Consider the following 24,682-nt stretch of genomic DNA (forward strand, 5'->3'; position numbering starts at 1 on the left):
GTCATAGTCTTCCAGTATCATTGTTGCTTTCCTTGGGATTCCTGGTCACCACTCTGTCATCATATTGCGCCAGCTGCACATTCCACTCGCTTTTCGGAGGGGCAAAGAAAGACATGGCAGGGTCAACAATGTAAATACAGATTCATACACATGTGCAATTTTCGCAGTCCTCGTCTCGTCACGCAGAAACGCATTTGGATTTTCGATCTTTGTAGTGATGCGATTACGTTTGATGATCGGGGGAGCAGAGGAGACCAGATTGATGAAGGATCACGATAATGGAAGAGGCGGTACAATACAATGCGAATCTCAATCTCCTTTCCCTTTCCCTTGCCCCCCTCCCCAGCCCGATAGGCCCTGATTCACAGGAATCTCCTGCATCCTTCCGCTCCACAAAGACATGCAATCGCGTCTTCCTCATCTCCCGAGCTCTGGAACTTGTAGTCGTACGTCAATTCCTGCCCAGGCAAGATAGGTACCTTGGCATACAGTACAATTCTCTTCTGTCCATTGAGCGTGAGAATCTTGGCCGAGCAATTGGGCACACAGCAGTGGTTCATCAATCTGGCAATATTGCCCTTGTGCGTCGCATCCACCACCAAGTCGTCATCTACGCGGAAGAGGTAAGTGGAGAAGTTTCCCTGCTTCTCGTACACCTTTTCACGATGGTCGGCCACCTGCTGGCGAACCACCTCGCCAACGTACTCGATGACCATATCGTTGGCAGGGATGTACTCCATGGCGTACAGACCCCAGTCGTGAATGGGACTCTTGGCGAATTTGAGCTGCTTCTTTCGAGTGCGCAATTGATTGAACTTGAGGATATCAGTGTCGCTCGCAGTATCCTTCTTGTGCTGCTCGATGCCCAAGACCAAACGGCGCGAGTCGGCTCGGTTGTCACGGGCCGAAGCAAGAGTGACATTGGTCGTCGTCTCGACGATGGCCTTGTTCCGATCGGGCAGGTGAGCCGCCTTCTGAGCTGGTGGAATCTTGTAGAAACCCTCTGTCCTCGCACTGCCACTCAGATGGACAGGGACTACGCCATCACCTTCAAGCTGCTCGGGTTCCTCGACATCCTCGGGCAGGCTAGCAGGGGTGACAGTTTCGCCAGCACGCAGACGGTCGAGGGCTTGTTGAAGGTAGTACAAGTCCTCATCGTCTTCGGCCAGACCACTGGCAAAGGGATCGATGGGTTCCAACGACTGCGCTGCCGCCTTGGTCTTGCCGCCTTTGCTCTTCTTTGTTGCAGAGCTTGCCAGCTTGGAGAGAATAGCTTCCTCTGCATCGACCTTGGCCTGTAGACTGGCGGACTCTGGCACATCGGCCAGCTCGGGAGTAGCCGAAGCTGGCGTCGACGCTGCCCGCGATGCCTCTAGCGCAGTCTTGGCCTTTGACTTCGACTTTGCTTTTGACGCCTTGACCGGTGCTGACTTCGGCACGATCTCTTCGACAACCTCGGCCTTTGACGCCTTCTTCACTTTGTCGAGCTTGGACTTAGTACTGGCGGAAGATGGAGCCGTCTTCTTTGCAGGCGGCTCCTCATCGACTTCCATCGCGTCTGCTTCCGTCTCTGGGGCAGACTGGTCATCCTCGTCACTGCTGTAGACGATAGTTTTGGTCGAGCGAGACTTGGCGCCCTTGCTGTCTTTGCCACCCTTCTTGACCGCAGACACGGCTTTGACGGGCAAATCGGCTTCCTCTTGTTCTTCGGCATCTGCGGCTGTTGAGGTCTCTTCGTCGTCCTCTTGCAAATCCTCAGCGGCAGCTGTGGAGACGAGCGTAGGTGAACCAGACGAGGCTCCCGCAGAAAGCTCGCGGGTGAACGCGGCACGAGCCTTGCGGCCGCGCTCGATCATCTTGGCCTTATCGATATCCTCCAAATCAGCAGGAAGAGCACGGCGACGAGGCGGCGTCGGCTCTCGCTTTCTCCGGAAGGAAGGCAGCCTATCTCCCGCAATTGCCGACTCGTCCACTACTGGCACATTGCTGCTCTCGCTCTGTCTTTGAGCCTTTTGGTCTCGTGATTGGGCAGCAGCCTCAGCAGCCTCTTTCAAGGCCACGCCGCCAGGCGCATTGGGTTTCAAGAACTCAGAGATGTAAGGGCCGAGAATACGAGCGCGGCAGTCCCGCTGGAGGACAGCAGTCAGCTCTTTGAGAATCCTATCTTGTGCCTCTTCTCGAAGCTCCTTCTCTGTGTAGCCTCCAGTCCTTCTGCGATGGGCTTTGACGTGCTCAGGTCCCAGCGAGGCTCCGACTGCAAAGCCATGTCTGCCATCTTCGGCGAGTTCAATTCTTGCCTTTGTCGACGGACGCCGGCCTGTGTCGTGATGTCGTTCCTTGTCCTCGCGTTCGTCAAGCAACTGATGCATCTCATCGGTCATGTCCGGAGCGTCTCGTACTTGCACATCAATGTTGCATCCTGAGATCTGACTCTTGTCGCAGACAAATTTGCTCCTACCTGCAGCATCGTCACGATCGAAGCCGACATACCAGCCGCTCTCATCCCTGGCCATGTATTGCGGAGAGAAGGCACTGAACTGTTGTTCAATGTCTGCCAGGCTGTGCTCGGCCCTGCTTCCGGGAGACTGAGGTATGAAGACGTATGGGTAGCCTAAGGAAGCCAGCTGTGCCATGATCATCACAGTGGAGTCAGCTCCATTCTCCCCTACGCCGACAAGCATCGCACGCCTGGAGCCTGGAGGACCAGACAGATGGCTGCTTTCGGGGACGCGTCTGGAAGCCCGATCATCGGGGGGTTGATGCCGGGCCCAAGTCCTATCGGAGCCCTTGGCATCATTGGGCCGCGCCGAATCATCTCTGCGAAGCGATGCCTTGTAATCAGTGCTGCCACGGAACGAGTTCGACAAAGGTGAGCGTCCAGCGCCAACTGGTGTGAAGGGTGAGGACGTGCTAGCATAACTACCAGTAGCGGGTGAGCTGGTGTGCTGCTGTCCTGCAAAGCCACGCCTTGCGGGTGCATGGCCCATTGGCGCTGAGGTAGGAGGCAACGTCTTGGCGGCCAGATCGCCATTGGCGGCGGGGTGTGTCTCCTTCTTTTCGCGGATTTCCGCAGCCTTCTTTTCGTGGCGTATCCGCAAGGCGTCCCGGCATGCTCGGTTGAATGACAGCTTTTGCCCATCGAGCTCCACTTTGACGACACACGCATCGGTGGTAGCGCCAATGCGGCGGCCATTGATGTTAGCAACGGCGTCCGAAGCTGATCGGTGACCGTGCTGACCAGGTGCAGTAGCTTCCGCCTTGAGTGGACCATCATCTTCTGAATCTGGCAGGTCTTGGAAATCATGAGCAAATTGGTGCCAATAGATTCCCAGGCTCTCTCCAGTCTTGGGGTCTGTCATGAGGGCAGACTCCTGAGGTCGGCCGAATTGTCGGAACAGGCTACGTAACATGGTGATCGAGGCCAACGGCGACAGACCGGTCACGAGGATAGCTCTGGCAGGCGGAGGCGGCTTGGGATCTGCAGAGTTCGAATCCCATTTCCACGTCACCCTGACAAGCTGGTCTCGTGCAGGTCTCTTGGATCGGTGGACGTGCTTCCGCCAGCTTTGTTTATCTTGCCGAGGATCTGATCCGGTCGCAGGGATTTCATCCTTGACGGATGTCTTCCTCGGGCTCGGATGATTAGCTTGCTGACCTGCTGAAGTGACAGCATGGCTTTGCCCTTCAGAGACAAGTTTCCACGTGGAGATTGTCTCTTTCCGCGGCAGCCTCGTCGCTTGCTCAGGCGGAGGAGCCATGGAAACAGGAGGCGGCGGAGGAGGGGACATTTGCGAGTCGTCTTCCGGAGGTGGAGGTGGTGCCGGGGCACTCGGAGGCGGAGGAGCTACCTGCGATGGAAGCGACCGAGAAGCAGAAGTGGGCAGCGTCGGTGTAGTGGGTGTAGCAGGGCTGCTTGTAAGTGATCCGCCTCGATGGACTGCTGCCTTCGACTGTGCGCTGACCGAAAAAGCCTTGGGACCTGTAGGTACTTGCGGTGTAACTGCCGGAAGCTGACTGCCTCTCTCAGCGCGAGGTCCAGTAGGTACGGGCTGAGACCCGATTGATATTGATCTCAAAGAAGAAGGTGCCAAAGGTACTCTCGGCTTCGTGTCCGAAAACGAGCGAGAAGCATCTTGACTGAGCTTGGCCCATCTGCTTCCGGCAGGCGTGCCCTCATCAAGTTTAGAGGAGGCTGCAACTGAAGGTAGCGAGGGTTGAGAACTGCCATTGGGTAGCAAGGAAGGCACTCCCTGCCCGGAGCTGGGCCGTGTTGCGGAGCCGTTGGGCAACAGGCTTTCGGAATAAGTAGTAGTCGACTTGGACTTGTCTCTCGAAGGTTCATGCTTGACCTCTTCAGTCATGTTCGGCGGAGCTGGCGGCGCGGCGGTGTCCTTGGCAGTTGGTGCAGGCAGGTCGCTCACCGCGGAGAGGCGCCGCTTGTGGGGTGTCTCACCAGAAGAATGGGAACCGATGCGAGAATGATTGAACAGGCCATCCCTTCCGCGATGCCGCTCGTCCTCGCGAAGGCCTTCCCTCCCCCTGGCACTACCGGGCCCTTGCCTCTCGCTTCTGGCCCCACTGACTCGGGCTCTGTCCTCCCGGGCTTCAGGGGACCGATCGTAATCTCTTCTATCATACTGCGACTTGGAGTCTCGCCCATGCCGATGCCGACGTTCGTTCGACTCGAAATCCCTATCCCTCCAAGCCCGACGTTCGAGCTCGTCCCTCTCCCTGTCCCGAGCTCGGCGATACTCGTATTCGTCCCTGTCTCTGTCGTGCCCTGATCGATATTGGAAGTCGTCCTTAGTCCTATCTCGATCGCGCGCTGGCTGGTGGTCATAATCGTCCTTGTCCCTCTTCGAAGACTTCCTCCTGTCGTCGCGATCGCGGATGCGATCTCTCTCTAGACTAGGACTACGGCTCCGGCGCGGCGGCCTGTGGGATTCCCGAGGCGGCGGCGACCGATGCCGATGAGATCGGCGGTCTACAGGAGGAGAAGGAGTACGACGCCAATCCCGCCGAGTGGAGCTGTGTCTCGAGGATGGTGATTGCGGGCGCTCTCTGGAGGAGCGAGGTCTTTGAGACAGGGGTGGGGAAAGATGGCTGGCTAGGGGCGCATGTGTGGGAGAGCCTGGAGGAGGCCGTCGAGGAAGCGCAAGCAGTTCTGACGACGGCCGACCAGCCACAGGGCTCACTGACCTCTTTGCCCTGAGCAGCGGTGGAGAAGGGCTGAGAATCTGTCCCTCCTCATCTTCGTCTGAGCCCTGTTCGCCGGTTGTCACAGAAGTTGCAGGGCGATGCTGTGATTGCAATTGCGACTGTAAGGAAGTATGGCTGAGTGTCACTTTGGAGGAGCTTGCATAGGCAGATGGGGCCATGACAGTCCGATGCCGTCAGCGATTCAGCGGCAGGCCCGACCACTCCTCCCTTAGTCTCGGGAGCTGCGCCAGAGCAGCGGGAGCAGATAGGAAGGAAAGTATCGCGGCTGCCCGAACAACTGCAGACGCGCGAGACGACTGTGGATGAGTGGTTGTCCCAGCTAGTGAGCTTCCGTAGAAGGCTACAGGCACAAAGGACGCTCTTCAGCGGAGGAGTCCGTGACGCGAATCTACTCCTTCGGGACGTTGGGTGAGGAGCTTTCCACGATTGAAAGCGCGACTCCCTTCGGACCTTGACTGAGCTCCCACGCTGCCAACGGAGGCTGCGTTATGGTCAAGGAGCCCTGCTTGATCGGCTCTGCTCAAGGAGACGCCGTCGAAGGAATATGATAGAGAGAGTAATGTGATGATGACGGTGACGAGGATCGAGGAGCGCTGCCCGACGATGGTCGAGTGATGGTGGGACAGGGTGAGCGTCTTCCAGCGTCGGGTGCAGTGCCGAATAGATTGGTGGTGCCGTGCCGCGAAGCGCCTCCGCGGGTGAATGAATGAATCACCCACGCCCACAAGCCACACTTTTCTGCTTCCGTTCCGCTGGGTGCCTAGGCCATTCCCGTAAACAGGGTCTTGTGTAATTAGCTCACATACTGCCAAGGCCCGCAATCCTGCCTCCGACGTCGGCATGACCGGGCGCTGGGGGCTGCCTGGCGCTTTGTATTTAGCCTCGCAATCATGTTCTGACTCTGACCGACTCTTCCCCTTGTGGCCCCTCCTGTTCTTTTCCCATACCCCTTGCCCTTTCTGCTCCTTGACCCAAGCCTGAGGAGCATCACTATGCTCCGAAGCGCAACTTTCCCATTCTTCTTGCTCCTGGTCATCGCTTTGCTCGCATCCGTCTCTTCCGTCCTCTCCAGACAAAGCACCAAATGCTCCCCCAAGATCTTGCTCTTCACAAAGACGGCGGGGTATAGACACGACGCCATTCCCACTGCGGTCAAAACGATCACCGACCTGGGATCCGGTCGTCTGACCCCTTCTGCACTTGATTCCAGCGTCTCCACGGCTACGTGGACCACTGTGAACAGCGAGGACGAGACCGACTTTGAGGATCGCGCTTATCTCAACCAATTCGATGCAATCGTCTTCGCTTTCACCACGTGAGTATAAATCAATGTATGAAGTCTGCACATTCGACGAGAGCTGACGCAGCACCTCCCCCATGCTCGCTCAGTGATGTCGACCCGCCAGGAGTGGGTACGATTCTCACCGACGCCGGTGTAGCCAACTTCATGAGCTACATCGAAGCCGGGGGCAACTTCGTTGGCATTCACTCGTGAGTTCTGCTAGGCGCTGCAAATGCGGGAGCGGACCGCTCAATCGTTCATCTCGCAATGTTGCTTCTCAGATCTACGAACACTCTCTATGCTAGTCCGGCATATGGTCGTCTTGCTGGAGGCTTCTTCTCGTATCATGCTGGATCGCAGAAGGTCTCTTTGAAAGCAATTGGTAGCTCCCACCCCGCCACTTCGAAGCTGCCAAATCCCTTCAACATCAAGGAAGAAATGTATCACCTGCGCTCCAACCCACGCCTCCTGCCATCGCCGGCGCATGTCATCTTGACCAATGCCACAGCGTACCCTGATCCAGGAGGAACACACCGAGAGGGCAAACCGCAGCCCTTGGCGTGGTGGAGGGAGGGTGGTCTTCTTGACGTAAACTCCACTGCGCTTGGAGGTGATCTCGATGGGCAGTCTAACTACACGGGAGGTGCAGGCAGGAGTTTTGTCACGACGCTAGGCCACGAGATTGCTACTTGGTCCAACGACGCCTTCCAAGGGCATATCATGGGAGCGATTGCCTGGACCATCATGTCGACGTGAGCATCGTGGCCCATTGCTTCGTCTGTCGCGGGTTGTGGTTGGGAAAAGAAAGGCCAGCTGGCTGACTGCATGCCTTCACCTATTGCCATCCTTCCATGTCACATTCTTTACTGCATCACTCTCTTTCGCATCGTCTCCACACTCATTTACAATCATCACTCGCTCTCTTCGAAAGGACCACGTATTCGAGCAATGCATCTTCCCCCATAGGCACCAACTGCACAGATGCAGGAAGCATTCCCGCTGCTGGTAACGACACAGGTTCTGGGAATACTGCTGCTGCTGCTACTGCAACTACTGCCTCATCCTCGGGAGTACTCACACGGCAAGACGTACTGCTAGTGATGACAGCTGCGCTTGTCCTTCTATCGTTCGGGCTCGAGCATCAGGATCTGGTGTGAAGGGGAAGGGATCATGTGGTGGGGCAATGAGATCCAGGTACGCGTGGCTGTGGCTTTCGGCCGTAAAGGTCCAGCCTCTTTCCGCTTCCGCTTCCGCTCTGCGCCCCTGGCTATGGCTGCCAGCCTACGTGCGCCTTCTTGCTGCGCTATTGGCCAGTGACTCATGTCACGGGCTCGATGTCCACTTGTATGGTTCTGACTTGTATCTTCTCGGCTTGTATACTGCTCTTGTATATTGTAAAGTACTCCTCTGTAGCCATGGTCCACTGGCCAGTGTCCGCCTTGAAGCTGTGAAGGCGCCAAGGTGTTGCTTTTGGCGTCGGGGCGTGCAGGAGGCGAGGCTTAGCTGAGGGACAAGGGCGATAACCGCGACGCAGGGGGGGGCGGAGATTGAACTCACACTCACGCAAGCCAGTGGAGTGCGGACCTCCTTGTTGTAAGACAGCGACGACTTCGGCCACCTTCCATCCTCAGACCCAAGATACCATCACACACTCCACGCATCGCCCTCCTCAGCATTCATCGTAGGCAGCAGTAGACACCCTCATTGCCACTGCTTACTACCACCACTGCTCTTCCACCTCGAGCAATCGCAGCTCGACCTCGCCTTTGACAACACAATCACATCACCTGCATCAGCTCAGCTCAGCTCAGCTCAGCACCTCCACGATTGCTGGCACTACTTCACAGAGCCCTACAGGTAGCATATACACCTCTCTGCAACATGGCAGCCGCACTTGATACAATGCCAATGACTCTCTCTCCTGGTCTGGACGCACTCAAGACTTCGCCACTCTCAGGTTCCACCGAATCGCTGCACCTGGGCGACTACCTAGATTTAGGGGTCTCCTCTTCCTCTTCCAGTCCTCGCCCCTCACATGCACCTTCACCTCGCATGACACGCTCTTCCTCCAACGTTTTCACAGCGGTAGGATCCTCTTCCACTTCTGTCGCCACAAACAAGACGCTTGCTAGTCCCACTGCTGCTGTGTCTCTCCCTCCACCGGAAACGCAAGCGCCGCCACCCCCTGGATCTTCACCTGAGGCCGTCTTCCGCTTCTATCTCAAGATCGAGCTTCGTAAGATGGGTTCACCCGCTGACGACTCGATCATCGACAAGTACGTTCAACAGCATTATAGTACCTTCATCAAAGCAATGGAGACTGGCAAGGCCGTGCCTGCACCTCCTATAGCCCCGGCTGGGGCCTCCATCGCGGCCTCATCTCCTGCGCAGAAGCTCAGCAAGACTCCAGTGGCTACTGGTACCAAGACAGGAACCTCGTCCGAACAGATCGACAAAGCCACGATCCCGCCAGCAAACAACGTCGAAGCGCTAAGTTCATTGTCACCTCAGCCCCAGCTGCAGCCATTCAAGGTTCCTCTTTCAAGTGATGCTGGCGCTGCCAACATGTTCGACGTGGGTCCCTCTCAACAGCCTCTGTACGACAACATCGACCCTCACTTCGTGCAGTTTGGCGGCACTTCTGCCACTGACTTCCCTGGCATCAAGCGTGAAAGTGACGCAATGTCCGAGGACGGCGGCGAGGGGATGGATGCCATTGAGGAAGACAGCAAAGACGATCTCGCTCCTCTCATTTCGGACATGCGCTTCAGCGCTGGTCACGGCGGATCGGATGGATCTGGTCGATACGGCAGCGATGCAGGAAGCTCCCGAGGTAGTGAAGAGCCGGCTGGCGGCATACCCCTTAGCATCCGCGACTCAGCTGCTGCCGATCTCAGGCCCACAGCAGAAGAATACAGAGCTCTGAGCAGCAAGGAGAAGAGGCAGTTGAGGAACAAGATTAGCGCTCGAAACTTCAGAGAACGAAGGAAGGAGTACATCACTCATCTCGAGTCCAAGATCTCTTCCCGCGATACCATCATAGACACTCTCCGCGCTCAGCTCTCGGCAGCATCTCTGCAAAACAAGAAGCTAGAAGAAGAAGTCAAGACCCTTCAAGCTAGAAGTCTCAGCCAGACGGACGTTCAGAAGATTCTCGAGGCGCTGCAGAACGTGACTACTACGGCTGGCGCATCTTACCCTGCCAACACTTCTTCTGCAGCAGACTGGCCTCAGCACCAAGGCGCTCTCCGCTCCTCGGCAGCAAATGACCTCACCCTGTCTTCTGCTGGCGCATTCAATGGCTCCTCTCGGCCCTCTACGCCCTCCTCGCCTCGTCCGGGCATGGTGCGCAGGGGAAGCCCATCGCTCGGATCGAGCGGACAGCTGCCCCAGCACAATCCGCGAAAGGACATTGCTGTTGGCTCATCGGCCAAGGGTAGCAGCAGTAGCGGTGGCAGCGGCTTCTGGAAGGGAGGCCCCACCGTTGCTGCTTCGGCTTGAGGTGCTCGAGGGCAAGCTACCCAGCGCTAATTCAAAGCTCTGGCACTGAAGCGGCTGAGTGTATCGGCTAGGAGCATTCGTTGCTCGCCACCCAGCATCGTCGCCATCGACAGGTCGCTTTCGCGAGCGCCAATATAAGATTGTTGGTTCTCTATTATCATATTTCCCCATTGTGTACAAGTCTCGTCTCATCACGCCACACCACATGACATGACATGTCCTTCCACTTCGCTAATTTACCCCCTCGACCCTACCAAATCTCAGACCCAAACCCAAAGTCAAATCCAATGACGCTTCATTTTCTGTTGTCTTTTGTCTTGTTTTTTCCCGGCCTTTCATATCCTTTTTCTTCTTCTTTGTCCCTTTTCTCGCCCATCATGTCACACTGTCCACTGTCAACTGTTCACTGTCCCCATCACTCACATCACATTACATCACTCAATGAATCGGACCGAAGGAACCAATGACAGGAGAAATGAAACGAAGAACTTAATCAAAACATTACTTTTGAGAAGTGACATGTCATTGGGAAAATGGTGCATAAGAGTGTGACCAGAAAAGTGCAGAGACTGAGCTCAGCTCCTAGTGTAAGTAGTGCCGTGTGACAAAGCGTCTTACTCTTCTGTATCCCGGTACCCGGCCATAGGGTCTTCATAGTCATTCCGGTTCTTCAAGCGGTACGCCTCCATCTGCTCCTCGCTCACCTCACTCGAAGCTGCTGCTGCCGTCGCATCCGCACCAGAGGTGGTGCCTGCTGCTGCTGCTGCACCTCCTCCTCCTCCTTCAGCGGCAGACCCTTCGGGCAGGTGAGAAGTAGAGATAATCTCTCCGCGCTTATTGCGACGGACTTTACCCGCATTGATACTCTCTGCCTCGAGGAGCCAGTCGGGTTTTTGCTTTACCTTGTCTTTACCACCAGTGCCAGAAGCAGAACCGGAGGCGTGTCGAGCATCTTCCTCCCGAAGCGCCTTCGCCAACTTCTCCTTGTCCAGACGGGAGGAGACGTCGCCTTCTCCGAGGTGCTTGCGAGAAGTGAAGCCCTTGACTGACTTCTTTTCTCGATTGCGCTCCCGCTCCCGCTCCCGCTCCTCTGGTGATGCTGAGCGCGAATAGGAGGAGCGACGTCTACGTCGCTGGTGTGAGGATCGTTTGCGCGAGTGCCCGTCTTCTTCCCTGTCTTTGCTCCTTGAGGAGCGTCGTCTCCGACGAGCAGATCTCTCCTCGTCTTCCGAATCCGAGTCCGTGGATGAGAAGTCCGACTCGGAGTAGGATGAATAGGACGAGGAGCTAGAGAAGGAGCGCGACCGAGAGCGCGAGGATGCTCGACGCTTTGATCCCGCCTTGGCCTTCTCCTTCGTCTCTTGCTGACGAGTGGAGCTGCCACTGCCACTTCCACTTCCACTAGCCTCTGCCCCTGTCGATGCCGCTGCTGTTGCTGCTGCTTCGGCCACCTTGGGCGCTCCAAGATTAGCGCTCGCCTTGCTGGCTTCGATGCCCGCTTGACCGGTACAGTACGAGTTGGGAATCGTGCTGTGACAGCAATTGTACCCCCACTGACCAGAGGACAGATCATACCACGATCCCCAAACTGTCGTGTGATTGTTGTCGTACACGTCCTCCTCGAAGCGACTCTTGACCTTTGCCCTCTCTTGCCCACGAATAACCTGCCCAGCTCGACTGTACTCGACGTAGTTCTCCGTCTGACCAGTGAGGAGCTCCTTGGGTACCGAGTCGAAATGTTCTGCTCCTCCGTACTTCTCAAGGATACTGCCCTTTGTCGATTCGCGGAGCTTCTCCTTCTTCTCCTGGAATTCGCGGAACTGCTTCTCGTTGACAGTCGGGTTGGCTTGCAGATGGATGTCGTTTCCTCGTGCTTCGGCTTGCCAAGCAAAGAGTTGTAGACGTTGCATGGCGAGAGTGTCTCCCTTGGCGCGATTGTAGTTGTCTCCGGCGTACTGAGAGTCCTCAGGCCGTACACCAGCATCGGGCGCCTCTCGCATCGATCTTGTCTTGGGGTCGTAGTAGGCCGACTCGGGATTGAGGTTGTAAAGGTACTTGGCGCGGTCTTCTCTGATACGCAGGTTCCTGATCGACATGCGGTTGGTGGTGTCCACCTTCTGACCAGCCATATTGGCCGCCTCGGCGTACTTGTCATCATCCTCGTCCTCCTCATCCGAAGAGCTGAAGTCGCCATCGTCTTTACTTTCCTTCTTCTCCTTCTTCTCCTTCTTGGCGAGCTTCTTAGCGGTATTGAGATCGGTACTAGTCTGCTTGTCGATCTCTTCCTCCCTGAGCCTGCGCCTCTCCTCCTCTACCGCCTCGTACTCCTCCATGATCCGCTTGTGCTCAGCCGGATCATACCCGTTCCAGCGATCGCGCTTGGCAGCGAAATCGACCTTCTTGCCTCCGAAGTCTGTGATGTGCTCATCTGCAGCAATGTCTTTGCCTGTCCACTTGGCTCCCTTCTTCCTGGGCCTTTCCAAGCAGTCCTTTGTCTTGTGGCTAGCAGCACCGCAATTCTCGCAAGCGCCCTTGCGATACTTTGTAGCTGCTGGTCCTTCCTTCTGACCGCGAGCATACCAGTCGTTGAGACCAACGAACTGTTCGTTGGTCTCTGGCTTCTTCTGATGCTTCAGAGATCGCTTGCCCGTGTCGAGATACCAGGGGGCCTTGGACATGTAGTCCGGAACGTGGGGGTTGATGACTTCTCCATCCTCGCCGATCTCGGCTGGGGCCGTACCCGCCTTCCTGGCAGCATCGAGGTCCTTGGCCTTGCGCCACTCCTCTCGGCTGAGCTTGCCGACGGTAGACATGGCAGGCAAAGGGGGGTTCGAGGTGTGGAAGGTGGACGGGCGTAAGTCGGCGGTAGCGAAGGTGTGGAGAGGGGGAGAAGCGACATGGATTCGCGATGGCAATCAAAATCTCAGTGGCGCGGGGCCGCGTTCCGTTTGCCGATTTCCCTTGAAGCCTCCGAGGGCCAAGACTGCAAAGGCAACCTCTTTACCCAGATACCGGTTCATCCTCAAGCTCTCATCTGCTGTAGTCTTCAGAACTTCACCTCATCTGCTCTCATGCCACTCGTGGATGGGGTCAAGATGTCCTGCGATGTCTGCCTGCGCGGACATCGTGGGGCCGTCTGCCCTCATACCGACCGAGAGCTTCGTCCAGTCAAGCCAAAGGGCCGCCCTGCGAAGCGAGGAAAGGCTCCGGGCAGCGATACGTCAAAGTCGCCCACGATCGGCAAGAGGGCTCCGAATAGCAGGTCGACTGTTGGCCCCCGCAAGTCAAGCTGCTGTGGCTCAGCGACCTGCCGATGCGTTCACGTTGAGGGCGAGCTCATCGAGTCTGGTGGCTGCGCCTGCTGTGGTCCTGGACTCGCCCAACAAGACTTCAGCAACGCAGCCAGTCTCCTCCATCAGCAGGTGGCATCATCACCTCTCATGACCCATTCTCCAAATCTTTCGATCGCCTCTCCTGCTTCTGGGTCTTCTTCGTCCCACCATACCCTTGTCAAGCCGGAAACGCCCTTCTCTTCCCCTCTACCACCCCAATCGCTGGTGGCGGAGCCCTTTGATCTGGGGCTTCCATGCACTTGCGAAGCTCCTTGCCCTTGCCCTGGCTGTCCTGGGGATCACTCGATGGTAGGGCAACGCAAGACTTCGGTCGGGGATTCTCAGAAGAAGGTCAGCGGGAGCTTGAAAGATGGCGGGTGCTGCTCCTCGGGTCCCAGGATGGCGACAAAGGTGACCGATGAGCATTGTCAAGGCTGTCTACCTTGCATCATAGCCCCCTTTGAGCGCTCCCCACCGGCTCCATCGATCGGATTAGCTTCTCGCCCTGAACCCTCAAGCAAAAATTCATCCTTGGGTCTCAAGCCGACCTTACCCATCGAAGCTATGAACAGAACTCTCCCCCCTCTCGCCGAGCTCGTTCCGAGCCCAAGGGCAAAGATGCCTGCCTCTATCTCAAGCCCTGGCCTGCCATATCCTCCACTCTTCGATGACCCATCAAGGAAGAGCTCTTGGTTCAGGTCGCAGATGAATTCTACGAGCAGTGGCCTGCAGGACGCTCTGTCCCTTGAAAGAGACCACGAGGATGCTCCGACACTTGACGACTCCTCAGCTGGCAGTCTGCCTCGTACGAGGAGGAAGGTGAGTCTTCTATTGATCAGTGCACAAAAGGGAATCTACAACTGACCCACGTACCCCCGGAACGTACTCTCATGCACTGCAGATCAATCATACGCCGGTCGCATGACCTAATGGCAGACGAAAGCTGCCCACATCGCATATACCTTCTTGCAATGGTGAGTTCTCTAAGCTCATATGAAGGGGCCTCTGTGCCGGACTCTCCGATGATGTCTCCCCGAATAAACAGTCATCCTTATTCGTACGAGGACAATAGCGTCCTCGAAGACGACGCTCATCGGCAACAGAATGGCGTCTTTGCCCCCCTGCCCAGACGTCCAGTGTCTCGTCGTCAGACGTCTTGATTGACCCTGGTCTGTTGAGATGTTCTGGGATGTGCGTGGGCTGAGGAAAGGGGGGAGGAGATGTCTTGACTGAGGAGAGAGAAGGGCAAGGATGGAGAGAGTCAACCCCAGCAACATGCTAGTACAGAGCGCTGACGAGCCTTCAATCCTCACCTGCCTTTAGACAGGACCCTCCAGTCCGAAACGTGTCCTCATCAATACCCAATTCTCCTGCACCTCGTAAATCTCTGAACTATGAACCGTCACTCTCTTCCTCCCTCTGTATTTCTCCATCTCTCGACCTGTACTTAATAATCACTATCTTCTGCAGCAATTCGACTCGGTTCTTCCCTCGCAAGGGCCGTCTCCTCATTTCAGCCGCTCGATCAGTCGACATACATCATGAATAATCTGTACCGCGATGGAGGTCACTCCATACGACCTTCAGTGTCGACAGATTTCATAGACTAGCGTCTCCTCAAGTCGGGATCGTGCGATGGAGGCAGTCAGTCCCTCGCAAGGGAGACAAACATGTTTGTGGCATGAACATGGTCGTCACTTAGAATTACAGATTCGCTCGCGCAAAAGGCAAGAACAGCATACACGCTACGAGGTTCAAGAGCGCTTCAGATCGCCCGAGCCCTTTGCTGCGCTTGTGGGGCGGTGCGACATGAGGTTTGCCAGACGCTGTGGAAGAGGGTGGGACGTGGAGGGAGAGAGAGGAAGCCGGTCTCAGTCGAGCTATTCCAAGAGAAGACACGTCGCCTATGTGGTGTAGTACTCACCTCCATCTCGCCCGTCTTGCCCACCTCTTCCCCCTCCATACCATCGTCGGTAGAATGAAGCGCCACGCTCGGCCGTCCCCTCCTTGCCGCCGAGGTCATACTCTCGTCTGCGCCTGTACCCATGCCGCTCTTCCTCTTCCTTCCCTTGCCAGAAGCAAGCATGGAAGTGTCTCCCCCAGAACCTCCCAGAGTCGTGTCTCCGCCTTCGTACCCTGCTGCTGCTCCGCCCATGGATCTACGACTGGAGGAAAGCATACGCTGTGTCTGCCAGCGGAGGTACCCCTCCCTTCCTGCGCTCCATGGTTCTACTTCCTCAGCTCCTGCTCCTGCACCAGCACCAGCTCCGGCAATACCGGCTTTGTCCTCTGGCTCGCTACCACTTGCAAGGGAGGATGTGGAATGAATGAGCGCCTTGCCCAGAGGGTCCACTGCTCTGAGCTCCTCCAAATTGATGAGCAGGGGAGAGCGCTGTGACCTGATGATCTGGATCGCGTCGACTAGGTGCTGTACAGTGGCCTGGATGCCGCCGGTCTCTTCGGAGGCGTAGTCTCCTAGCAGGTAGGCAAGCTTGGAATGTACGGAGCGAGCTCGATTCATTTGACGGGTTGAGGCTTCGAGTGCTAGGTTCAGGGCGTGTGAGGTGGATTTGGCCTGAGGGGCAAGAGTGGGGTGGGCAGGACAAGCGATCAGTCCAATTGCTCGCACCTTTGCCAGCTGAACGTGACTCACCGCATTGAGCTTCCTCGTCAGCTCCCTCTGTCTCTCTTCCAGCTCTCTACTCTCCCGCTCATGATCGTCTCCCTCCCCCCTCCGCAGATCCAAGCCGGCGTGGTGCGGCAAGACCATATTGGATGCCTGCCGTGTGGTAATGCCGAAGACTTGCTTGTACGAGTAGAGCTCGAGCGTATCGAAGACATGATCGAGACAATTGTCGATGAGCGTCTTCATCTTGTGTGTTCCCTAGATGCATCAAGAGCATAGTCGACAGAAGGAGAGGAGCATCAGGATCATTGCTCCGCCAGACGTCTGTAGCTCGCCATCACTCACCCTCTCCGCCTCGTGCTCCGCGTCTGCGACTCCCTTTTCCTTGAGAATAGCCAGTATACTCTTCTCCAGCTCCAGACCCCGCTCATACACTCCCTCGGTTGCTAAATGAGTGAGTCCATCGATGTAAATTCTAGGATTGAAGGTGAGACACTCGATGATGAGACCCAAGTGTGCTTCAGTGCTAGGCATGTCCGACTGGGAAGGTGGGGCAGTAGACGCGATGGCCGTCGTCGTCTTTGCCGTACGTGGCTTCGACGACGACGACGAAGCTTTACGGGGCGGCATGGTGGGCGCAAAGGTGTGCGGGTATCGTGACTTTGTGAGTAAAGGGTATCAATCGTAGTGTAGGACGCGGAACGGGAGTGAGGCGCCTTGTGTGTGTGTGCATCAACTCTGGAGACGCGCCTGCAGCTCAGGCTCACGAGGCGCATGGTCACCGCCATCTTCCGTTCCGACATTGACCACATCTCCTCCGTGCCTACCTTGGAAGACGGAGGATACCGAACATTGTCATTGCCTAGCACTCCACCCTGTCATCGTACTGGCCACCACATCATGGCAAGCACACGGCGGCCCACGGCTTCAACACAGCCCAGAGTGGTACCGCTAGATGCAGCAGAGCAAGGTGAGTAGGACATTGCAGACTGAGGAGATGAGGTGTGGCCTCTACTGTGTCTGAACATCGTCCCTCTACACTCACTCTCGTTCCCTTGCAGATCAAGTGCTCCGCTCTCGCCTTTCGCATACGCTCTCACATCGACCTTTGCAAGGCCTCAAGTCAAAGATCAGTCTCCTCGCCTCTGCCTCTCCCACGTCAGATGCACTCTCGCCGGCCTACACGCTGCAGCGCGCCTCGCTCCTTTCGGATTTGCAGTCCTACCTCCTCTCCCTGTCCCGCACATCTCTCATCACCTCGAGCACAGCCTCTACACAGGTACAGGAGTATGAGCGTCAATACGAGGAGATCAAAGCTGAGGAGGCTAGGAGTATACAGAGGATTGCTGGATTGAAGAAGCAGCTCGCAGAGGTCAGGAGAAGAAGGAGGGAGAAGCTCGAGTATGGACGTGTGGCCGAGAGTCTCGAGGCTTGGTTCAAGAATGGTGGAGGAGTGGGAAGTGGGATGGAGATTGAGGAGTACGTCTACCACCCATGCTCTGGCGAACCGCGTGTCGAGCAGCTGAAGCTGATCCTCCCCCTCCCCATTGTATCCCCAGATCCCTCTCCAATCTCCTCTCGCACCTTACCTCTTCCTTCCTGTACAACCCATCAAGCACCTCGACCACAGATGAAGCCTCGTCTTCTGCAGCCGCCTCCACGTCCAGCACCACCTCTCCGCACGCCCACAACCTCTCTCTTCTGCATGCAAAGATAGACGAGATGCTCAATCTCTCGCGTCAAGTGCGGGAAATTGTAGGATGGAAGGCTGGCTCCGGCTCGGCAACAGGCGGCAGCAACAATGCTGCAGCAGGCGGGGGACCAGCAGGAGCAGGTCAAGGGCAAGGGCAGGGACGTAGTCGTGCTACCTCTCCAGGTAGCAGAAGCACAACAGCGCTCCCCTCTGCTGGTCTTCTGAACCCCCACGCGAGACCTTTCGAGCCGGGCTCCGGCTCTGCCTCCTCCGTTTCGACGAAGAGAAGCAGGGTCTCAGGCAGGCCAGACGACCTTTACGTGTCCATCTCATCTTCTTCAGGTCTGAACAGCGGGGGACTTGGCTCCTCCGATCTCGAGGAGGGAGAGGAGCCTGTACCTTCTTCCTCTAGCGGCATGGTGAAGAGTTCAGGAGGTGCCGAAGGCAGTAAGAGACGTCGAGTTGATGCATCCCGAGGAGCAGGCGCAGCTGGAGGGTCCGGGGGCGGAGGAAGAGAGGAAGGCGAGGCAGACGATGATGATGAGGAAGGAAGCATACCGCCTGCTACCGCAAGTGGCTCTACCGCTGCTGCTACTGCTGCCGGGTCTGGCGCGTCAACTCCTAGTGCACCAACAGCAACATCTGCCTCTGCTTCTGTAGGAAGAGGAGCGCAACCTCTGACTGGGAGACGTGGACTGCCCGCTAGGGTTGTAGCGAATAGTGCTGCTGCTGGTAGTGGCAGTGGGAACACTTCGGGGGCAAGAGGGAGAGGTAGAGCTTCCAGGGGACGGTAGACTGCAGCAGCAGCAGTCCTCTTCTTCTGCCGAGATGTGCGCTGCTCAGATGCTTAATATCATATCCTATATCCTGTGTCCACCTTGACCATGATACGCTCGCTGCTCGCTGCACGTATGCGGTCCTTCTGTCCCATTTCATCTTAAACGATGCTTTAAACTGTTGCTTGCTGAATTTCGACGCAGAGAATACACTACTACCACCACTACCATTACCACTACCACACAGAGCCTGCCTTTGTCGGCTCTTTAACTATTGTCCCATCATTGGCACTTCCACCACTCCAATTCTAGCCATTTCTCATTCACTGTTTCCTTTCCTCTCCCTCTCCCTCCAACTTTCTCTTCCTACCTGCTTTAGATCGCCTAGAAGGTAATCTGGCTAGCGTCCAAATTGAGAGCATTGAGGAAGATGTTGACCAATCTCAACTTCCTCTCTCCATCCAGAGTGTCCCTCTTGTTTCGCGCCTCCAACACATTCTCCAGAATCTTTTCCCTGAGCTCCTGCACAAGGATACTCTGCTGTTCCATCGAGTTGGACGAAGTAGCATTGATTGCCAGCGCAGCATAGAGGTTCCAGATGGGCTCGTCGACTTCGTCCAGGTGGGACTGGAGGCTGGACGCGTATGGGTTCGAAGACTGCTGCAAGAGGTAGTTGGAGAGACCAAAGGGTAGATTGGACTTGGCGCGCGAAGAGGGGAAGAGATTGGAAAGACCGCCGGAGCCGGTAACCAGACGCTCGAAGAGGAGCTGGAAGATGGAAGACCACTGTGCTTGCTCCTCTGGCGTGGCTCCGGAGGCGGCAGCGTCTCCTCCATCGGCGGCAGAGGCGCTCGTCTGAGATCGTAGTGTCGCAGCTCGGGAGAGGAGAATGGTCAAAAAGGCGATTCCTGCTCGACTACGAACCACCTTGACCACGTCATTCCTCTCGACGAACAGGGCGAGCATGCCGATGACGATCTTCATCGGACTGCCACCCATGAGGACCAGCATGGCAGGCACGATCGTCGTGCCAAAGAGCTCGGACTGCTCCTCGGCATCGCGCCTCTTTGCCGCGGCAGCCGGGGAGGGGGTAGTAGCTGTACCCGGGATAAAGGAAGAGACGTCGTCCAGCACAGCAGCGTTGCGCACCACATCCAGGGTGTCGAAGGAGGCGACAATCATTGTGAGAGCCGTCAATGTCTGCTCGGAGGAGAGATGTCGCAAAGCGCGGGGCAAGAGACGCTTGCCCTTGGTCGTACCCAGTAGCGAGACAAAGGGGTGGGGATCTGAGATCTCAAGAGGCTCGAGAATGCGCAACTCCTTCCAGAGAGTGGCCACGAGAGCCTCCTGTTGTTCGCGAGCGGCGGCCTGGCCAGCCTCATCGGCGGGGCCATCGAGCGATCGCCGGAGCTGCTCCAGGCTCAAGAGAGTGTCATACAGCTTCTCAAGGATCCGCAGGCTTTCATGTCGAGTGAGCGGGGCGCGCCTGCCATCAGCCGATGCGCTCTCGCCGCCTCCTCTGCCTCCTAGAGAGGCGCCTTCCAAAGCCTGCCTGACCGCGTCCGCGGCCGAATTGCCGTTGGTCTGTCCGTTGCCACCTTCTTCGCTCTTTGAGATCTGTAGAGCTTTTCGAGGGGTGTTAGCGCTGTTACCGCCTACCTTACCCAATGCTCCTTGCAGATTGGGGTTAATGGTGCCGGATGTGGCCTTCTCGATTCGCTGCTTCCGGTCTGCCACGAGTCGCTCAACTTGTTGCTGCATGCGAAGCATAGCCTTCTGTTGAGCGTTCATCCGCTGTGACCCTTTGCTGTTCTTGGGTCCTTTGGGAGGCTGCTGCTGCTGTTGGTTCGGACCGGGACCCGGACCCGCGGCACCGGGGGGAGCGCCCATCAGGCCAGGATTGACCAGGGAGCGGTTGTTCCTCAAGGCAAAGTAGATATGAGCATAGAAATCGTCGGCGTATGGGTCTGCAGTGATGATCTGCGAGATCTGGATACGTGTGATGAACTCCTTGTCGCTGACACTCATGACGTTGTTGTACCGCGACATGGCTGCAATCTTGGCCTCCCGTTGTGCGATTTTGTTCCTCACCTCGGCGATTTTGCCAAGCCGTCTGAGAGCGGCTTCTTGAGCCTGCTTCTGCGCCTCCTCGACAACGGATGTCCGTGGCTCGAGCAGCACCGGGAATTCCCTGGAAAGACCCATCAAGACATCAAAGTGCATCTGTGGAGGCAGGGAGATGATGCCCTGTTGCACTGGCTCGGGGAGAGCATTGAGCAGGGCCCGCATTCGAGCCAAGCGCTGCTCATCCTGCTCTCGCATAGCTTCAGCACTAAGAACAGGCGGCGGAGGTCCTGGCATTTGCTGTTGCGGGCGGTGCAGGGGAATGTTGCTATGGGCAGGAGGTGGAGGTGACGAATCGGCCCCGGGAGGTGGTGGTGCGCCCAAAGGAGGGAAGTCTGAGTCTAGACGATCTTGTCTGGGGCCAGCAGGACCAGTGGGCGGGGCAAAGGGCTGCTGTGAAGGGTGTGGCTGACCACGGTATTGACCCTGTTGACCTTGCATCATGGCAGCGAACTGAGGTGGCATTCCGGGGGGCATACCTTGAGGGAACATGCCCTGCTGCTGTTGTTGCGGGAGCGGCGGCCCAGTAGGGCGCTGCTGATTACCCCGCATCTGGGCCTCAATCTCCTCTACGCTCATCTGCTGTCTGCCTGTAAGGCCAGCAGGTTGTGATGGCAAGGGTGGCTGCTGCTGCTGCTGGGACACTCGTGCGGCACGCAGCTCTGCCTCGATCTCCTCCATTGTCAAACCCGATCTGGCCGGTGTAGGTTGAGGCGCTTGGTGCTCGAATTGAGACACAGCTGGAGCTTGCGATTGCGGAGCAGGAGCAGGCGCCTGCTGCTGCTGCTGCTGCCTCTGACCGCCTCCGAAGCTGGGCAAGGCCCAGAAGTCATCAAAGTTGCTGGCGAACATGGAGTCCATCGGCTTCTTTGTCGTCTGCTGCTGCTGTTGATTGGGTTGACCGGCTCCGTGGCCAAAGTCGAAGTCTTTGCCTGGAGCGTAATTGACGTGAATGTGGAATGAGTTCTCGCTACTGGGCACTTCGAGTCATTCGCATCCTCTGATACTTACCGACAGCTGCTGAGCTTCCACCAAACGTGTCATCGTTCAGATCGTCGCCTGCCTCGTCCAGCATATCGCCAAGCCCATCGTATCCCTCTCCTCCCCACTCGTAGATCTGAGCGCATCAGATAAGAAGGAAGCACACGCTAAGGTCAGACGGGCCACCCTCAAGCTAGTATTCTTTCCCTTGGTATCGGCTCACTCACTTCAACGTCCTCCTGAGCACCGGCGGTGAGTCCTCTGATCTTTGCATCGAGCTCATCATCCTGTAGCTCTCTGCCATCGTCGAGGTCTCCACCGAGAGGGTTGAAGGGGTCATCGCTGGAGATCTGCCCACCCCGCGCACCACCTCTGGTCGTGTCGCGCGGCAGGGTAGTATCGAAGCCGAAGAAGCTCATTGCGAGCTGCTGAAGGGCGACAGCGATTGAATAAAGTAGATGGAAGCACCTGTCACTGCCCTGATGATGGTGGTGTGGAGATGGTGAGGCGGGGAGTGGAAGAAGGTGTGGTCGGAGTGGTGTCCGTGGGAGGATGAGGCTGCCTGTCACTTTGCGCGGCTGTCGCTGTGCGAGGCCGTCATCTCCCGCTCCGACTCTTTGCCTGTCATCTCCACTCCAGGCGCATCTCACACAGACCTTTCAATCCGCTGCTGCTGCTTTCATCCATACTGCCGCCCATCGATCCACTGTCGAACATCGCTCGCTCACTCACTCCATCGATCGTTCAGACAATAACAATCTCACCTTCATCCTAGCCAACCACCTCCAGCGAGGTCAAACACTTCAATATACCCAGTCCCGCAATGTCGCTACCGTACGCAGCAGACGCAGAGCTCTCCCTCTCGCCCTCGGAACTCTCCGTGCTGGCCTCGCAATATCAGTCCGAGCTAGCGACGGGTCATGTCACTACACAGACCAAATTCAACTATGCATGGGGATTGGTGAAGAGCAAGAGCAGGGATGAGATGAGTAGGGGTATTGGGCTGCTGACAGGTGAGTTCGAATAAATTTGCAGAAGAGAGGGAGGGCGGCTGAAAGGGGTTGGCGACGGTGGAAGCGGAGAAATGCTGCTCAAAGACCAAAGAGCGGGGCAGCTGACACTTGCTATGCAAATTCTTGCTCGGCTCTTTCATCTCCTGACAGAAATCTACCGATCAGACCCGCCGCGGAGGCGCGAATGTCTGTACTACCTGTCCCTCGGCCACTTCAAGATGGGCAACTACGACGAGGCAAGGAGATTCAATGGTAAGCGTTACTCAAGGGCCTATGCACAGAGGTGCAGTAGCAATGACACCTAAGCTGACGTTTGACTTGTCATGGTTCCACTGGCAGCTCTGCTCATCGAGAGGGAGCCGAACAACCTGCAAGCTCAATCGCTAAATTCGCTCATTGAGAAGGGAGTGGCAAGAGGTGAGCAGCTGCTGCATCGCAGTCGTGCCATAGTCGTACCTCGACTGACCAAAACTACCTTTGTGCTCCCCTGCTTTCTTCCACAGAGGGATACATCGGCATGGCATTGATGGGTGGCGCAGCCGCTGTGGGAGGTGTCTTGTTGGCCGGTCTGCTGAGAAGAAGGAGATGATCCGGCTCGTCTCAGTCTATCAAACAGACTGGTCCGCTCAGCCTTGTTTGGCAGAACCTCTTCATCGCTTCATTCTCAGCTTTCAGCTTTTGGATCATCCATCACTCCCTCTACGAGGCGGGTATCATTCATTCATTCATTCATCCATCCATCCTGTCTTCTCTCCTCTTCCCCTGTCCTGTAATATGACCCGTGCACTATTGTACAAAGATCTATCCATTTTCAATTTCCCACCTTGTCTTCTTTCTCTCAGCTGCAGTAGAGTGCCTCAGCTTTCCTCCCACCCGCGCACCTCGGCCCGCCAGACGGCCTTCCACCACTCGAAGCTCCCCTCGCCTCCGCGATCCAAGCTGGGCAGGTCTCTCCACATCAGCAGGACCTCTTTGCGTTTGGCAGAGGAAGTTGCAGGGTCGTACTTGTCCCTCTGCGGGCCCTTGTCCCGTAAAGAGAGAGGAGAGTCCGGAATGAATCCATGAAGGAAGGTGGAATGAAGGGAGCCTAGTGGGGAGCAGTCGATGAGGAGGACATCGAGGGACTGTAGTAGCTCGAGTGTCTGGATTTGGGCCTGCAGGGTGATGTGGAAGATTGCATCGACTGGTAGAGGAAGCAGCCGGGGCCCTCCATCAGCGTCTCTACCATGACCGCAATCTGAGAGACGCTCCCCTTCACTCACCAAATTCATCCCCGCCCCTTCGACCCCACCTCACATCGCCCTCCCCATCCTCACCGCCTAGCCCACCCTCCTCGTCCAACCTGACCCAATTCACCTGCAAAAGCCTCGCAGCATCCTTGAGCTTTACGAGTCCCTCCACCGCCCGTTCAATGCGTTCTCTTCCCTTGAGAAGACTCCGAGTGTAGATTTCATGCAGGGAGCGAAAAGACTCCGTTATGGCTGGGCAGACCTGATTGCGATTTTGGGCAGAGGAGATCTTCAAGGCCTCGGCTCTGCCCTTTCCCTTTCCCTTTGGTCTATTCCCCAGCCCCCGCTCAGCCATCTCCTCCTCCAGCTCACCCAAAACAGTCGCATAAGCACCCACGGATTCTCCCATCTCCAGAACCTCCTCTTCCCAGACTGTCCTCTGCCGTGTAAAGTCCAAAAGGAGGGAGCGTAACCGCCGATGGAGGGACGTCTCTTCGTGTCGCGGGAGGAGGAGAGGAGGACTGCTGGGGCGGGATTGGGGAAAGGGGCGAGAAGGAGAAGAAGGGTAGCGTGATGGAGACGCAGAACCGGGATTGCTAGAAGAACCAGGGCCAGCGGCTCCTGTGCCGTAGCCAGGAGCAGGCGAGGCAGACCCAGATGCTGAGCCAGACCCAGATCCAATTCCATTCGAGGGAGGGCCCTTGAAAGTCCTCTTCGCCAGCGGACCCAAGCTCGACGAGCTCGCGGCTTTGGGAGCCATCGCGACCAGCGAGTTTGAGTCGAGGTTCAAGACCTTTCAGAAGAAAGGGCCGAGCGATGTTGATGTCGGATAGGTTGTCAATGTCGGCAGGGATGGGTGAACGCTAGGAGAGACTAAGAATTGAGGAACAGGCGGAAGGGACGGA

General features: G+C 56.7%; 12 protein-coding genes across 12 annotated transcripts; 7 read left to right on the top strand and 5 right to left on the bottom strand.

The window, feature by feature from the left end:
* Positions 1 to 215: 215 nt before the first annotated feature.
* BCV69DRAFT_280649 (hypothetical protein) lies at positions 216 to 5,825 on the bottom strand. Its single transcript, XM_025491682.1, has one exon. The coding sequence runs from the start codon at positions 5,376 to 5,378 to the stop codon at positions 363 to 365; it is 5,016 nt and encodes a 1,671-aa protein (XP_025350190.1). The 5' UTR covers positions 5,379 to 5,825; the 3' UTR covers positions 216 to 362.
* A 289-nt stretch (positions 5,826 to 6,114) lies between these two features.
* Positions 6,115 to 7,520, top strand: BCV69DRAFT_280651 (class I glutamine amidotransferase-like protein). Its single transcript, XM_025491683.1, has 3 exons — positions 6,115 to 6,535; positions 6,610 to 6,711; positions 6,784 to 7,520. Exons 1-3 carry the CDS (start codon positions 6,213 to 6,215, stop codon positions 7,256 to 7,258), a joined length of 900 nt encoding a protein of 299 aa, XP_025350191.1. The 5' UTR covers positions 6,115 to 6,212; the 3' UTR covers positions 7,259 to 7,520.
* Positions 7,521 to 8,021: 501 nt separating this feature from the next.
* Positions 8,022 to 10,111, top strand: BCV69DRAFT_106039 (hypothetical protein). Its single transcript, XM_025489038.1, has one exon. It carries the CDS (start codon positions 8,384 to 8,386, stop codon positions 10,001 to 10,003), a length of 1,620 nt encoding a protein of 539 aa, XP_025350192.1. The 5' UTR covers positions 8,022 to 8,383; the 3' UTR covers positions 10,004 to 10,111.
* On the top strand, positions 10,111 to 10,565 carry BCV69DRAFT_106083 (hypothetical protein). Its single transcript, XM_025489039.1, has one exon. The coding sequence runs from the start codon at positions 10,219 to 10,221 to the stop codon at positions 10,468 to 10,470; it is 252 nt and encodes an 83-aa protein (XP_025350193.1). The 5' UTR covers positions 10,111 to 10,218; the 3' UTR covers positions 10,471 to 10,565.
* Positions 10,170 to 12,861, bottom strand: BCV69DRAFT_280653 (hypothetical protein). Its single transcript, XM_025491684.1, has one exon. The coding sequence runs from the start codon at positions 12,814 to 12,816 to the stop codon at positions 10,618 to 10,620; it is 2,199 nt and encodes a 732-aa protein (XP_025350194.1). The 5' UTR covers positions 12,817 to 12,861; the 3' UTR covers positions 10,170 to 10,617.
* Positions 12,862 to 12,978: 117 nt separating this feature from the next.
* On the top strand, positions 12,979 to 14,973 carry BCV69DRAFT_106129 (copper-fist-domain-containing protein). The gene is made up of 3 exons (XM_025489040.1): positions 12,979 to 14,117; positions 14,279 to 14,309; positions 14,659 to 14,973. Exons 1-3 carry the CDS (start codon positions 13,075 to 13,077, stop codon positions 14,716 to 14,718), a joined length of 1,134 nt encoding a protein of 377 aa, XP_025350195.1. The 5' UTR covers positions 12,979 to 13,074; the 3' UTR covers positions 14,719 to 14,973.
* On the bottom strand, positions 14,712 to 16,649 carry BCV69DRAFT_280654 (hypothetical protein). Its single transcript, XM_025491685.1, has 4 exons — positions 16,307 to 16,649; positions 15,989 to 16,219; positions 15,260 to 15,910; positions 14,712 to 15,161 (listed from the first exon to the last, which is right to left on the bottom strand). The coding sequence occupies exons 1-4, from the start codon at positions 16,589 to 16,591 to the stop codon at positions 15,090 to 15,092; spliced, it is 1,239 nt and encodes a 412-aa protein (XP_025350196.1). The 5' UTR covers positions 16,592 to 16,649; the 3' UTR covers positions 14,712 to 15,089.
* Positions 16,650 to 16,754: 105 nt separating this feature from the next.
* BCV69DRAFT_106202 (hypothetical protein) lies at positions 16,755 to 17,593 on the top strand. Its single transcript, XM_025489043.1, has 3 exons — positions 16,755 to 16,931; positions 17,023 to 17,333; positions 17,521 to 17,593. The coding sequence occupies exons 1-2, from the start codon at positions 16,917 to 16,919 to the stop codon at positions 17,314 to 17,316; spliced, it is 309 nt and encodes a 102-aa protein (XP_025350197.1). The 5' UTR covers positions 16,755 to 16,916; the 3' UTR covers positions 17,317 to 17,333; positions 17,521 to 17,593.
* Positions 17,254 to 18,537, top strand: BCV69DRAFT_106166 (hypothetical protein). The gene has a single exon (XM_025489042.1). It carries the CDS (start codon positions 17,456 to 17,458, stop codon positions 18,446 to 18,448), a length of 993 nt encoding a protein of 330 aa, XP_025350198.1. The 5' UTR covers positions 17,254 to 17,455; the 3' UTR covers positions 18,449 to 18,537.
* On the bottom strand, positions 18,482 to 21,961 carry BCV69DRAFT_280656 (hypothetical protein). Its single transcript, XM_025491686.1, has 3 exons — positions 21,763 to 21,961; positions 21,566 to 21,671; positions 18,482 to 21,486 (listed from the first exon to the last, which is right to left on the bottom strand). Exons 1-3 carry the CDS (start codon positions 21,952 to 21,954, stop codon positions 18,815 to 18,817), a joined length of 2,970 nt encoding a protein of 989 aa, XP_025350199.1. The 5' UTR covers positions 21,955 to 21,961; the 3' UTR covers positions 18,482 to 18,814.
* A 280-nt stretch (positions 21,962 to 22,241) lies between these two features.
* Positions 22,242 to 23,370, top strand: BCV69DRAFT_280657 (mitochondria fission 1 protein). Its single transcript, XM_025491687.1, has 4 exons — positions 22,242 to 22,548; positions 22,699 to 22,800; positions 22,888 to 22,965; positions 23,052 to 23,370. The coding sequence occupies exons 1-4, from the start codon at positions 22,359 to 22,361 to the stop codon at positions 23,135 to 23,137; spliced, it is 456 nt and encodes a 151-aa protein (XP_025350200.1). The 5' UTR covers positions 22,242 to 22,358; the 3' UTR covers positions 23,138 to 23,370.
* BCV69DRAFT_106162 (hypothetical protein) lies at positions 23,241 to 24,681 on the bottom strand. Its single transcript, XM_025489041.1, has 2 exons — positions 23,811 to 24,681; positions 23,241 to 23,731 (listed from the first exon to the last, which is right to left on the bottom strand). The coding sequence occupies exons 1-2, from the start codon at positions 24,535 to 24,537 to the stop codon at positions 23,406 to 23,408; spliced, it is 1,053 nt and encodes a 350-aa protein (XP_025350201.1). The 5' UTR covers positions 24,538 to 24,681; the 3' UTR covers positions 23,241 to 23,405.
* Between the last annotated feature and the right edge of the window lies 1 nt (position 24,682).

This window comes from Pseudomicrostroma glucosiphilum (genome assembly GCF_003144135.1).
Source record: "Pseudomicrostroma glucosiphilum strain MCA 4718 unplaced genomic scaffold BCV69scaffold_2, whole genome shotgun sequence".
In the NCBI taxonomy this organism is placed as follows: domain Eukaryota; kingdom Fungi; phylum Basidiomycota; class Exobasidiomycetes; order Microstromatales; family Microstromataceae; genus Microstroma; species Microstroma glucosiphilum.

Excerpts from the sequence above, each read along its gene's own strand:
- BCV69DRAFT_280649 (XM_025491682.1), bottom strand. The coding sequence starts at position 5,378 with ATGGCCCCATCTGCCTATGCAAGCTCCTCCAAAGTGACACTCAGCCAT.
- BCV69DRAFT_280651 (XM_025491683.1), top strand. The coding sequence starts at position 6,213 with ATGCTCCGAAGCGCAACTTTCCCATTCTTCTTGCTCCTGGTCATCGCT. Across the intron at positions 6,536-6,609 it reads ATCGTCTTCGCTTTCACCAC|TGATGTCGACCCGCCAGGAG; the intron begins GTGAGTATAAAT and ends ATGCTCGCTCAG. Across the intron at positions 6,712-6,783 it reads AACTTCGTTGGCATTCACTC|ATCTACGAACACTCTCTATG; the intron begins GTGAGTTCTGCT and ends GTTGCTTCTCAG.
- BCV69DRAFT_106039 (XM_025489038.1), top strand. The coding sequence starts at position 8,384 with ATGGCAGCCGCACTTGATACAATGCCAATGACTCTCTCTCCTGGTCTG.
- BCV69DRAFT_106083 (XM_025489039.1), top strand. The coding sequence starts at position 10,219 with ATGTCCTTCCACTTCGCTAATTTACCCCCTCGACCCTACCAAATCTCA.
- BCV69DRAFT_280653 (XM_025491684.1), bottom strand. The coding sequence starts at position 12,816 with ATGTCTACCGTCGGCAAGCTCAGCCGAGAGGAGTGGCGCAAGGCCAAG.
- BCV69DRAFT_106129 (XM_025489040.1), top strand. The coding sequence starts at position 13,075 with ATGCCACTCGTGGATGGGGTCAAGATGTCCTGCGATGTCTGCCTGCGC. Across the intron at positions 14,118-14,278 it reads GATGCTCCGACACTTGACGA|CTGCCCACATCGCATATACC; the intron begins CTCCTCAGCTGG and ends GGCAGACGAAAG. Across the intron at positions 14,310-14,658 it reads GCATATACCTTCTTGCAATG|ACAGGACCCTCCAGTCCGAA; the intron begins GTGAGTTCTCTA and ends ACCTGCCTTTAG.
- BCV69DRAFT_280654 (XM_025491685.1), bottom strand. The coding sequence starts at position 16,591 with ATGCCGCCCCGTAAAGCTTCGTCGTCGTCGTCGAAGCCACGTACGGCA. Across the intron at positions 15,911-15,988 it reads TGACGAGGAAGCTCAATGCG|GCCAAATCCACCTCACACGC; the intron begins GTGAGTCACGTT and ends CTTGCCCCTCAG. Across the intron at positions 15,162-15,259 it reads GCAAGACGGGCGAGATGGAG|CGTCTGGCAAACCTCATGTC; the intron begins GTGAGTACTACA and ends CCTCTTCCACAG.
- BCV69DRAFT_106166 (XM_025489042.1), top strand. The coding sequence starts at position 17,456 with ATGCTCTGGCGAACCGCGTGTCGAGCAGCTGAAGCTGATCCTCCCCCT.
- BCV69DRAFT_280656 (XM_025491686.1), bottom strand. The coding sequence starts at position 21,954 with ATGAGCTTCTTCGGCTTCGATACTACCCTGCCGCGCGACACGACCAGA. Across the intron at positions 21,672-21,762 it reads GTGCTCAGGAGGACGTTGAA|ATCTACGAGTGGGGAGGAGA; the intron begins GTGAGTGAGCCG and ends TGATGCGCTCAG. Across the intron at positions 21,487-21,565 it reads TGGAAGCTCAGCAGCTGTCG|GCAAAGACTTCGACTTTGGC; the intron begins GTAAGTATCAGA and ends ATTACGCTCCAG.
- BCV69DRAFT_280657 (XM_025491687.1), top strand. The coding sequence starts at position 22,359 with ATGTCGCTACCGTACGCAGCAGACGCAGAGCTCTCCCTCTCGCCCTCG. Across the intron at positions 22,801-22,887 it reads CGAGGCAAGGAGATTCAATG|CTCTGCTCATCGAGAGGGAG; the intron begins GTAAGCGTTACT and ends TTCCACTGGCAG. Across the intron at positions 22,966-23,051 it reads TGAGAAGGGAGTGGCAAGAG|AGGGATACATCGGCATGGCA; the intron begins GTGAGCAGCTGC and ends TTTCTTCCACAG.
- BCV69DRAFT_106162 (XM_025489041.1), bottom strand. The coding sequence starts at position 24,537 with ATGGCTCCCAAAGCCGCGAGCTCGTCGAGCTTGGGTCCGCTGGCGAAG. Across the intron at positions 23,732-23,810 it reads AAGGGGCGGGGATGAATTTG|TCGATGCAATCTTCCACATC; the intron begins GTGAGTGAAGGG and ends TTCCTCTACCAG.